Below are 11811 nucleotides of genomic sequence, written 5' to 3'. Positions count from 1 at the left end.
AAAACCCGCTGGAAGACTGGTGCCTACCTGTAGCGTCTGTAACCAAAATCTCGCGAGATGACTGTGATACGCACCGTGCCTCCGGTGCCTCTCCTAATGGCTCTGCGGTGAGTCGGTCCGTCAGTCAGTCGGGCTGACAGGATGAGTCTCCTCTCTTTGACTGTCGGCTACTGTAGGAACCGAGTCCGGACGCTGAGCCGCAACTATTCCTCTTCATCTACTTTTCGCTTCTTCGTGGTTCTCACGTCGGTAGGTTGTAAAAACGCCGTTATTGTTTTATATCAGCTCAACTACACTTAAAAAAAAAAAAATAGATGACGCAAGTTTTTTTGTCACCTGCGTTTGCTAACAATGGTTTGCAAGGAATTATGTTAAAAGTTTGTTTTTTGGTATTTTTTAAAATCCAGATATAGCAGTCAACTCCAAAAAAAACCCAAGCAAGCTGCAGCAGTGTTTATTTATCATTCCTGCATTGTTTGTTCTCTCACGGTAGGCGATGTCCGTTCCGTTAATGTAGTTTATAAATCAGTTTCCTCAGTTTCATAATACATTTGTTTTTAAAGGGGCTCTCTCTCTCTCGCTCATTTATCCATCCAGTTTCCTTTAATATTTAAAACTGTTTAAGAAGATGAATTGCATCACCCATTGTCTCTCCTTCATAAAAAAAAATCTACTAACTACTATTAAAAATACATTCATAGTATTCAGTTTCTTTCTGTAGTCAACTGTATAGGGGAAAATTGTCACCAACAGGTGCCTGTATTCCACTATGGGATCATTATTTTTACCGGTGTGAATGTGTATGGTTGAGCTGTGTAATATTAATTTTCCAGAGTCATAACCTGCAGCAATGGTTTTATTGCGTGCACTATTATGTATGTTTGATACTGAGAAATTCTCTCTCATAGTGAATCACAATTTGAGCAGTTGTATGGTAATCAGTTTAGTCAAACCATAAACATAACTGAATCAACATTAAATATGTGCAGATGGCCAAAATGAAGTAAATATTTGACCTTAACAGCAGCTGTTCAGTGTTATTGTTGCAATGACTGCATATAATTAGGTTATATGCAACACATTTCAGTGTGCCTAGATCTTAATCAGATTTCAGTAATCCTTAAACATGTGAGCAAACAAAAGAGTTTTTTTTAAAATGTAAAAACACGAATACAGTCTCTGCTTCATGAGACTGTATCCTTTCTCTCAGTTAGTTTGTTTACATCTCTGTTTTCTTTGTATTATTGTAGGCAACTGTTGTTGTGATTTGGCAGTATATAAATAAAATTTAATTGAACTGAATCTATTTCATGTACATTTCTTTTTATACATGGCTTTTGATGACTGACTTCACTGCTAACCTATTTCAGAAGAAATCACTCATCCAAAGAAGATGCGGAGGTTTACATCAACACATTTTCCAAGTTACTCGGTTACTTAGCTCAAGGAAACAGCCAAAAGGTAGTCCATCTTTTAGTGCTGTTTACCTTTTTAATGACTCTAAATCAGTGTGCACATAGACTGTAAACCTTAAGGGCAGTGTGAAGAACACAATTGCTTACTTTTCTATGTATTGTTGAACTGTGTATAATTTCTTTACCCAGTGAGTTTGTAAGCCCTGTATTTCTCAGCTCTGCCGCAATGAACAGTTGTGTTATTATTGCTGTTCAGATGGAAATATAAAAGAAGAGTCTCGTGGAAGGGAATGGCAGGACTCAAATAACGGGAAGGACCAAAGACGAAAACGATGGAAAAAAGGGGAATCATACTGGTGGTCACGCTTTCAGGTGTGAATCATAGCCAGAATTGTGGCAATAACTGCCTCGTCTTCAGTCACTAAATAATAACAAAATATGCTTACTAAAATGATTCTATATAGGAGTTGTAAACTAAAATATTTTTTCATTATCCTATTTCTAACAGGAGGAATTTCCCTTTGATGATAAAACGGTCCAGAACCTAGCAGCCGGTGCAGCAGGCATGGCCTCAGCTTTCTTGTACTTTCACTTTAGAGAAACAGGAGTCCAGATCTCCTGGAAGGATTTTGTGCATCACTACTTGAGTAGAGGCTTGGTGAGAGGCAGAGATCGTTTTAATTACGGTGTCTTCCTTACACCTGTGTGTCTGTGCTTGTGTTTGCAACCATGTGAACAAATGATTCCTTCTGCTCTCCTCCCAGGTGGGCCATGTCGAGGTTGTCAACAAACAGTATGTCAAAGTATTTCCAGCCCCCGGCGTGAACACATCACGAGTGGTCAGTTTCATTAAATGTCCCAGTGTGTAATTGCAGTGTCTTATACAAACTAAATGCATTTATTTTTACTGTTAAACTGATGAGAATCGACAAAATGTACTTCACTATATTGATAAAAATGACTGTATAAACAAACAAAACAAACATCTTTCTTTTTCTCACACACTGTATTCCCATTTGCTTTTGTTGGTAGAGGACACACATACTTTCTGAAATTCCAAAAGCACAAGTTTTAAAATACAGATCTCAGCAGTCGACATATTTGTATTTGGCACATAAGTACTTTCGTTTTCATTTTCTCACTGTCTTTCCTTATCAATTGCTTTTTTTTTCTAAATAAAGCTTGCTAACCTTTATTTGCAGCAGGCATTTGACTGATTACACTGAGAAAATCACACGAGGAACAATTGCTATTCTAACAATGCACAATGGTAGTGTGCCTCCTCCGAGGGGCTGCAGTCCAGATGAAGAGTCAGTCAAAGTACAGTAAAGGTAGATATACTTACTACATATACTACATGCTGTTGTCTTCATGTTTCAGAACTATTTGTGGTTCAACATTGGCAGCGCAGACTCATTTGAGCATAACCTGGAGCTAGCACAGCAGGAAATAGGTCTGGACTCCACTCAGAAAGTACCTGTGCTCTACAGCAGTGAAAGTGATGGGTGAGAAAGTACAGCAGCTTCACTTTAAAGTTACTGCATATATAGGTTATTAGAATCGATGTCCTAACTAAGGTTTTTCTCTTCCCATAGGACTCTGTTTTTGAGTGTTCTCCCAATCTTACTTGTGGTCGGATTTTTACTTTTTGCAACACGGCAGGGGCCGATGGCAGGAGGACTTGGTGGCTGGGGGAGAGGAGGCCTCTTTGGGATAAGTGAATCCAAAGCCAGGATAATTAAAAACAATGTCAGTGTCCATTTTAAAGATGTTGCAGGGTGTGAGGAGGCCAAACAAGATATCTTGGAGTTTATCAATTTCCTGAAAAGCCCACGTCAGTATCATGACCTGGGTGCTAAGATTCCTAAGGTGTGTCATTTCTTGATAAAGAAATTTATTATTTTTATTAAAATAAAGCAATTCTGCACTTCTGTATTCTGATCATACTCACTGGAACAAAAAATTCCTTAAGATAGAAAATACATTAAATCTGATTAACTCCCTTGTTTACAGGGTGCAGTGCTATGGGGTCCATCTGGAAATGGGAAGACTTTGCTAGCTAAGGCCACTGCAGGAGAGGCCAACGTTCCTTTCATCACAGTCAACGGCTCGGAGTTCCAGGAAATGTTTGTCGGTGTGGGTGCAGCAAGGGTTAGTACGGAGCTGAATGATTGGACTCTCAACAGGTCTGAAAACAAAATGATGGGTCACATGCTTGTGATGCTGCAGTGTGACCACAATATGTGCAAATACAGCAGATCACTGAATTACTCATTCTCGTATCAAATTAAAATGATGAAGACTTTCTACTTTTGGGTGTTTTGGCAATGTCAAAAATTAGTATAACTGTAGAAATAAATAGATCTTTTCTGTGTTTTATTAGATAAGAGATTTGTTTGCCACAGCTCGAAAAAATGCTCCTTGCATTCTTTTCATTGATGAGATTGATGCCATCGGCAGAAAGCGGGGCAAAGAAAACTTTGGTGATGAGGGCGAACAGGAGAACACCCTCAACCAGCTGCTTGTGGAAATGGATGGTGGGTAATTATGTTTTATGTCAACATTTCTGATGCTATTTTTTCACAAGCCCTCAGTCCTCTAAATGCTTTTGTCATTGCAGGATTCAACAGCAGCACTAACATCGTGGTTTTAGCTGCCACAAATCGAGCCGATATCCTGGATCCAGCTCTGATGAGGCCTGGACGCTTTGATCGACATGTATACATAGGTGAAGTATAAATATTAACCTCAGATCTGCCTACTTCCTCTGCAGTCTCCTCGCTTGTTGCAACTCAGTTACCTTTTATGAAAACTATAAATATAAAACCATTATTTCTTTGTTTATTAAGATGCATTTCAAATTTCAGTTAATTTTCAGATTATTGGTGTCTGACCACAACACCAAGCTCACTTTTACTTTTGCTGTGATTAAGTTTATTTTCTTTTTGATTTCTGTTTCCCAGTTTATTATTCCACATGTGATTCACTGGCTCTGGTGTGCATGCAGACCCAGATGGTCTGCATAACTTTGACTTTCCCTGCTTTAGATGAGGTGTTACGTTTGACATTATTGAAACTCATATCTTGTACTTACTGTATGTTTCTTCTTGCCTGTTTACGTCTTATGTCATTAAAAGCACGTGTTGCATAATGTTTGCTTTTATCTTCGGTTAATTTGATATTTCCTGCCTGCTAAGATCTAATTTTCCTAACACCAGGACTACAGGGTGGGTGGCCAGACCACTTTTCTCTATCAAAGAAAACAAGATCATAATGAGAGAGCTGTTTTTCTATAAAGGACAGATTGGGTAACTGGAGGCCAACACGAGGGATGGGATATGTTGCTCATTTCCCTGTTATTCTCTGTTCCCCGTCCTTCTGTCTGTGTATATTGTCTTTTGTAAACAGATGACAGAAAGATGGGAGTGCTGAAAAAGTTCACATTTCTAATTGGTTTAATGAGCAATTAGTTATGTAACTTGGTATTCCAAGCCACAAGTTTGGCCACTGCCTTAGGACTTATATTGGGTCCTTTCCTGGATGCTTGCAAATGACAAAGGGTTTTTAAATGGTAAAATAAATTACGCTGAATTCATGGCTTTAAAAGCGAATTAAAACATTTCTCCTCCAGTAAGAGTTAATGCTTCTGTACTGAAACTTTTAAGTCAATACATTGTTGTTTTAGAATTTGCTCTGCCTTTCGACCGAATATAAACCTTTAAAAAAAAGTGTTATTGTAAAGTTTCTACAAACAAGATTCACCACCTTTTCATGCTGGCATGGTTTCAGTGAACTATTTTTGCAGTTGCTAATTGTGCACGTGTAATGCAGCAGAAGGCTGAGTAATTGTCAGCATCAGCTCTATAAGCTTTTTGTTTGCACAGTACTGTGCAAACAAATTTGAGCTGCCTCTCGATTCTTTATATTTTGCTAAATAAACTGAACATATGTGCAGTAATTTATTAAAGCATTTTCAAACATACATGGAAATACAGTATATTAGGTAAAAACATTCAAGTTAAATTCAGTTCAATTCAATTCAATTTTATTTATATAGCGCCAAATTAATTAATTAATTAATTACAACAAAAGTTGCCTCAAGGCGCTTTATATTGTACAGTAGATTGCACAATAATAGATACAGAGAAAAACCCACCAAACATATGACCCCCTATGAGCAAGCACTTTGGCGACAGTGGGAAGGAAAAACTCCCTTTTAACAGGGAGAAACCCCCAGCAGAACCAGGCTCAGGGAGGGGCGGCCATCTGCTGCGACTGGTTGGGGTGAGAGAAGGAAATCAGGATAAAGACATGCTGTGGAAGAGAGACAGAGGTTAATAACAGATATGATTCGATGCAGAGAGGTCTGTTAACACATACTGAGTGAGAAAGGTGACTGGAAAGAAAAAACTCAATGCATCATGGGAATCCCCGGCAGCCTACATCTATTGCAGCATAACTAAGGGCTGCAATGGACGTAGGCTGTTCATTGCATTCATTGATATGACCACCTTTATTCTTCAAAACAGCCTTAACTCTCTCAGGCAATTTTCTTGTAATTTCTTCAAGTAGTCTTCAGGAATAGGCTTCTTGAAGGACAATCAAAGTTATTTTCAGATGTTGGCTCCTTTTGTTCTCTACACTATCAAAATGATCCCACTCAGGTTCAATAATGTTGATCTTCAGGATCTGGGCAGGTTCTCTTATGAGTTCCTCCATACATATTGATGAGCCTTTAAACTAAAAATTGTAAATTTGGTTTCAGTACTTCATTTTGAGTCCAATTCTTGCATAATTTGACATACTTCAGCCTTTTCTTCCGGTTGCTCTTCCTTTAGAATTGCTTCTTGAAAGCCACCCTTCCACTTAGACCATTATTAATGAGGCTTTGGTGAACAGCAGATTGATTAATTGAAGGACCAAATGCATCTCTGGTCCTGTGTCAGGTCTTTGCTCGAAAGCCTGATGAACTTTTTCTCAAGATCACTTTAGAAAAGTCTAGCTCAATGAAAACCAAATATAAAGGAATTAAGGAGTGAGACTTTTGCACAGTGCTGTATATGTGACAGAACTTGAAGCAGAGTGATTTATTAATGAATTATACAGACAGTGGTCTTCTTTTTTGTTTTTTGCAGGTCCTCCAGATATGAAAGGCAGGGCATCAATCTTTAAGGTGCATTTAAGACCTCTGAAGTTGGACTCCAGTGTAGATGTAGAGACGCTGGCCAGGAATCTTGCTGCTTTAACCCCAGATTTTACTGGTGGGAATAAAAGATCATGATCACTGAATACCAAACAAATCTAAAAAAGAAAATCATACAGTTTCAGCTGATTCTTGCTTTAATTTCATCACACTCTAACTTATTTGTTGCTTCTCTGTGTTTGTATAAGGGGCTGACATTGCAAATGTGTGTAATGAGGCAGCTCTAATAGCTGCATGTCGTCTCAGCCAGTATGTCAGTAGCAAACACTTTGAGTGGGCAGTTGAAAGGGTTGTTGGAGGTAAGTCAAACAAAATGAACCAAAAGAAACTGATAGTATATATGTGAATCTTTCCATAACCACTTTTTTGATTACATAAATACAATGACAATACAGTACAACTGAGTTATAAAAGCAGTGGTGTCAAAATATAGAGCTTATATGTTATTTTATGTCAATCCATTAACCTGATGTTAATATTATGATTTAAGCATTTTTTTAAGATCTCTGTCGTGTTCTCAGGTCTAGAGAAAAGATCTCAGGTTCTGCAACTTCCAGAAAAAACTACTCTGGCATATCATGAAGCTGGGCATGCTGTCACTGGGTGGTTTCTTGAACATGCAGACCCACTTTTTAAGGTATTATTTACATTTCTTGCTCTCTTTTTGCAGTAATCCTGTAATAATTATAATGATTAACTGATTATAGATTCATCATTATAATGTACTCCACCAGGTGTCACTTGTTCCTAGAGGGACAGGTTTGGGCTATGCACAGTATCTACCTAAAGAGCAGTACCTATTCACACAGGAGCAGCTGTTTGACAGAATGTGCATGATGCTGGGTGGTCGAGTGGCTGAGCAGGTTTTCTTTCGTCAAGTCACCACCAGGGCACAAGATGATCTCAGGAAAGTCACACAGTCTGCCTATGCACAGGTACTCGCCTCACTGCAGAACAGGCTTATTGTAGAAATTTAGGCATAACCAAACCGTATTTTGTCCAACAACAAAAAAAAAAGCATAACCATCCATGGAGTTAAAATGACTCATAGAGAATAATTTATGATTTTTATTGACTATATATTTCTGTTCCAGTCTTCATATTCTTCTTCTCTTCATATTTTAGATTGTACAGTTTGGAATGAATGGTGCGGTGGGTCAGGTTTCTTTTGACCTACCGCAATGGGGCAGCCTTATAACTGACAAACCTTTCAGTGAATCTACAGCCCAGGTTATAGACCAGGAAGTTCGCTCACTCATAGATGCTGCCTTCCAACGAACACTTGAGCTCATACTTGACAAGAAGGAAATGGTGGAGAAGGTGCGAACTTTTTAACATTTGTAGTAAGTGCTTCAGAGACATTTGCAGAGTGTGATGCTGCAAATGGATTTTCATTTGTGCTGAGCATTTTTCAAAACTGTCATATATTTGGAGTATGAAAAAAATGTGTATTTTAATGACCTCAAAGCTTGATGTTTCCTGTTGGTCATGTAATGCAGGTGGCAAAGCATCTTCTAGACCAAGAGATTCTAGACAGGGCTGACATGGTGGAACTGCTAGGACCTCGCCCCTTTCAAGAGAAGTCCTCATATCAAGAGGTTGTTGATTGCTTGGAGAAATCTAAAGAAGACACTTTTCTACCTGAAGGACTAACAGACTGGCAAAACAACAAAGGAGATACAAAACACCTGCAGAATCGGCAAAACACATCAGCCCTTTACCTGTAGGTTGTCTTTAAGGTTGTCTCTCATGTGCGGCACCATCTGGTCTGGACTGCAGTTTGTCAGAGGTCTGTTAGTGGTTCATGTGACTGACAACCTTAGGATAAAAGATGGTGATGTGTTGCCCAAGGTTTTGTGCAATCTGCAATTTTTTTCATTGTAGTTTTTATGTACAAGTGCACTATTTTGCTGCAGTTGCCTTATGTTTCCTTTTTCCACTCTGTGGAAGTCTCTAAGTGCAATAATACTAACAAAACATACCATGAATAATTAGAAGAGAATTATATTATGTTATTAGAAGGGAATAAGCCATCATGCTATGTTCTTATCAGCTGCAGGAATCATGTGTTAAGTTTTATTTTGAGGTTTGGATTTTCATCCTTTTGCAGATACAGTTTTCTATTCTATCCTATTATTTGCCACATGTTTAAAGTTCAGATCTATTTGATTGTTGATTGTTTTATATTTCAATCCTTTTGCAGATGTTGTTTTCCTTGGAGTCTGCGTATATTTATCAGTAAAGGTAATTAGAAATCAGTCAATGTTTTCTAGCTTTCTCTCTGCGCATACTAATCAGTGTCTCCCAGTGTCTCATAATAATCAGGGTAAACATTTATGTAGATATAAGAACTTCGGATTAGCACTGGGAAAGTGTAGCTCAGTATGGGTCAAATTGTTTGTCTTGTCTCTGTGTTACAAACTGTCCCTTAGAATATATGAAAATATCACCTGCATAGTTCACTGGTCAAAGTAGTGATTAAGAAAGATTTCTGTCCTTTTATTCTTTCAAACTGTGTTTTCAGCACATTTAATGAGGATAAAAGAAATTAGCAACAGCTTAAAGTAATACGAACACTAAAGTATTTGTTTGGTACTGTAAAAACATGAACTTTGCTGTTATTCAGGAAATTACTCTGTCAGTTATGTATTTATTTTATTTTTTCCTACTTCCTGTCTACACTCTGTCATCTACTGTTGCATTTCTTATGCCAGCTGCTCCTCTGCTGGGTAAATAGTATTTTTGTAACTATTGTACTATTATATACAAATATGTACACTAATATATACCAATCATTACTTGAACTTGCAATATGAGTAAAGTGGGTACTTTTGCACTTTTAGCCAGGATTCCCATTAATGGTAAGCCGGTGGTACATTGGTGCTATAATAATTTTAATAATAATGATTATTCAAATTCTTTGGAGATCCAAGGATGGTGAAATAAAGTTTAAAATTTCTGTTTGAATTTAAAAACTTTAACAGAACAGCCATCTCAGACTGGGTTTGGCAGTTGCCATAGTTTCCCTGCTATTTATAGAACACATTGTCTGCAGTGAACATGAGAGATGTGCATATTTATTTGCGCAGACTACATTTGTAGCGAAAGACTGATATGAAATCAATTGCTCTCCATACCATACAATACAGAATGGGTCTCCTCCACACTAGTAACAACAGAAGTCACATAATAACTTACACTGTTTTCATTTTATTTTTTCCTTCTACCATCCCAGTGTCACTTTGAATCCACTGTGTCACAGCATTCAGAATTATTGGCACTCTTGCTAGGGATGATGCAATGATCGGGGACCATTCTTCATTTCGTTGTTCTCGTGACAATGACAATAAAGTTTCTGATTCTGATTCTTGGTATAGACAAGCTGAATATGCGACAAATAAATCAAGTAATCAGCTATTCCCTTTACTGAAAAAAATAAGAAATATTGCATCAGGAGTTAAATTCACCTTTTGGGAGATTTGAGTTATAAAATTGTTGGCACTTTGTTTTGCATGAATCTGCCTATAGTGAGATTTGACCTTTTTTTTTTTTTTAACTGCTTTAAGTTTTACCCCATAATGTTTCAGTGTAACTTTTTTTTTTACTAACTTTGGATTGCTTTATGCTAGTAGCAGCAATTGTGGCAGATAATCTATTCATAATGATAAAGTGAGCAAATTTTGCAAACACAAAGTTGGGTGTGGAAAAGTACATAGCATATAGCTGCTACTTGGTCTGTTTATCTTTGTGAATCATCTGCACCAAATGCCAATAATTCTGCAGGGCACTGTATATACAGTTCAGTGAAGAAGTGCATTATTTTTATTTAGGCATTTAAAACAACAGCACACATTCTTCATTACGATTGAGAAAAGGTGGTGGATAGAGCTGAGCCTTGCAGAAACCAACATCCCCTGCTTCACTTAACTTACTTCGAGGCGTTACAGAATTAGCCTCAATAAGAGCTCGATGTGATGTTTCATTTAGGAAAACAAATGTTTGATTTATGATTTATCTTATGACTTTGTAATTGAGAGTGAAGCTCACTGTCATCTGAGTTTCACGTGAAGTCTAACCTAACGCTGTGGTTATGTCCGGATCAATCTCATTGTGCAAGCCCATGCTGAGAGGTTTCACGGATAAAAGTGCTATTATTCTGCTGACCTAATACCCTGTCTGTCAACCAATAAACAAAGATTATAATCTGGCAGCTCAGAGTGCACTAAGAACCTTTTGCTTGAGCAACACAATGATTGCATGTGTTTGTGAGTGTGGGAGAGAATGGGACGGGGAGAGAAGAAAGTGTGCACATTGCACATCTCAGCATCTTTAGTTAGAGTAGAGAGCACAGTGTCCAGAGTTCAGCCTGAACTCGCCAGCACCATGTAAGATTATGTGAGAGCACGGTGGCAGAACGAGGCATCTTGGTCCGCTTTGTGTGACCGCTCTGGCTGTATGTCTGGCTCTGGGTTTTGTTTTCCTCTCTGCAGGCTGGTTGGTTCATGTCAGAGATCATGGTTGCTTTGGCCTTTCCAGCTTCATTAAGGGCTCTGTGGTGTCTGAGTCACTGTGGTGCTTTCTCTCTCGTGGAGGCTCAACTTTGCTGCATCGTGTCCACGAGGGGGAGCGCATGTACCCACCTCTGGGAAGCGCAGGGTGATGGGAACCTGAGAATTAAACACACAGCGGCCTATTATAAAAACAAATGCAAATTCTTTGCTGATAAAAAATACAGATGCAATGTTTTGCCTCATATGGAATCCAACATATCTGTCATGTTTGAGCTTAAAAATGCAACAGTCTTCATGTTGACGAGCATTTGTATAGATAGCTTTACACCTGCTCAAAAGATATTAGAAACTCAACACTACAGAAGCAACAGGAACCTTGCAGGATACAGCTGCTGCTTGTTTTTCCTCTCAGCCATGAAATCCTTTAATCCATGCTTGTACAAGCAGGCTGCACATATCAGCAGTGTATAAGTGGTCCAGTTTTTTGTTCATTATAGACTATTGTGAAAACAATAACCACCTGTCAGGGTTGTTATACTGTTTTCCCTGTTTTAGCATTTTCTGTAATCCAATCAATTTGGAGTATTGCTTGTATCATTTTTTTTTCACTTTTGAATAAACTAATCAATAAAAAAAATTGTATTACTGCTGCAACTCGCCTTTATATCAAGTTAGTTGTTTT

At 38.1% G+C, this 11811-nt stretch overlaps 2 protein-coding genes across 4 annotated transcripts in view; one reads left to right on the top strand and one right to left on the bottom strand.

The window, feature by feature from the left end:
* Positions 1–55: 55 nt before the first annotated feature.
* LOC309711481 (mitochondrial inner membrane m-AAA protease component AFG3L1-like) lies at positions 56–9429 on the top strand. Of its 2 annotated transcripts, none has more exons than XM_082541835.1 (16): positions 56–249; positions 1371–1461; positions 1672–1787; positions 1924–2073; positions 2180–2254; positions 2796–2920; positions 3011–3284; positions 3429–3566; positions 3799–3952; positions 4036–4143; positions 6551–6676; positions 6807–6917; positions 7140–7255; positions 7428–7553; positions 7744–7938; positions 8118–9429. In XM_082541835.1, the coding sequence occupies exons 1-16, from the start codon at positions 142–144 to the stop codon at positions 8343–8345; spliced, it is 2241 nt and encodes a 746-aa protein (XP_082397961.1). In that variant the 5' UTR covers positions 56–141; the 3' UTR covers positions 8346–9429. The 2 variants fall into 2 exon arrangements, with proteins under 2 accessions (XP_082397961.1, XP_082397960.1); XM_082541834.1 differs by having other exon boundaries at positions 7353–7553.
* Positions 9430–9808: 379 nt separating this feature from the next.
* Positions 9809–11811, bottom strand: part of dbndd1 (dysbindin domain containing 1) — a 31298-nt gene continuing 29295 nt past the window's right edge. For both annotated transcript variants that reach the window (XM_082541991.1, XM_082541992.1), the window contains exon 5: positions 9809–11285. In XM_082541991.1, coding sequence (XP_082398117.1) covers positions 11131–11285 — 155 coding nt within the window. In that variant the 3' untranslated portion in view covers positions 9809–11130. The remainder of the gene's footprint in view (positions 11286–11811) is intronic.

Source organism: Aulonocara stuartgranti (assembly GCF_965226115.1).
Source record: "Aulonocara stuartgranti genome assembly, chromosome: 1".
Classification (NCBI taxonomy): domain Eukaryota; kingdom Metazoa; phylum Chordata; class Actinopteri; order Cichliformes; family Cichlidae; genus Aulonocara; species Aulonocara stuartgranti.
Note: the sequence above shows the minus strand (reverse complement) of the source record. Positions and strands in the feature narration are given on the sequence as shown.

What these genes read in the sequence shown, in the direction of transcription:
- LOC309711481 (XM_082541834.1), top strand. Translation starts at nt 142, where the DNA reads ATGAGTCTCCTCTCTTTGACTGTCGGCTACTGTAGGAACCGAGTCCGG. An exon ending in ACTGGTGGTCACGCTTTCAG is followed by an intron (nt 1,788 to 1,923) that starts GTGTGAATCATA and finishes TATTTCTAACAG; the next exon opens with GAGGAATTTCCCTTTGATGA. An exon ending in GCTGCTTGTGGAAATGGATG is followed by an intron (nt 3,953 to 4,035) that starts GTGGGTAATTAT and finishes TTGTCATTGCAG; the next exon opens with GATTCAACAGCAGCACTAAC.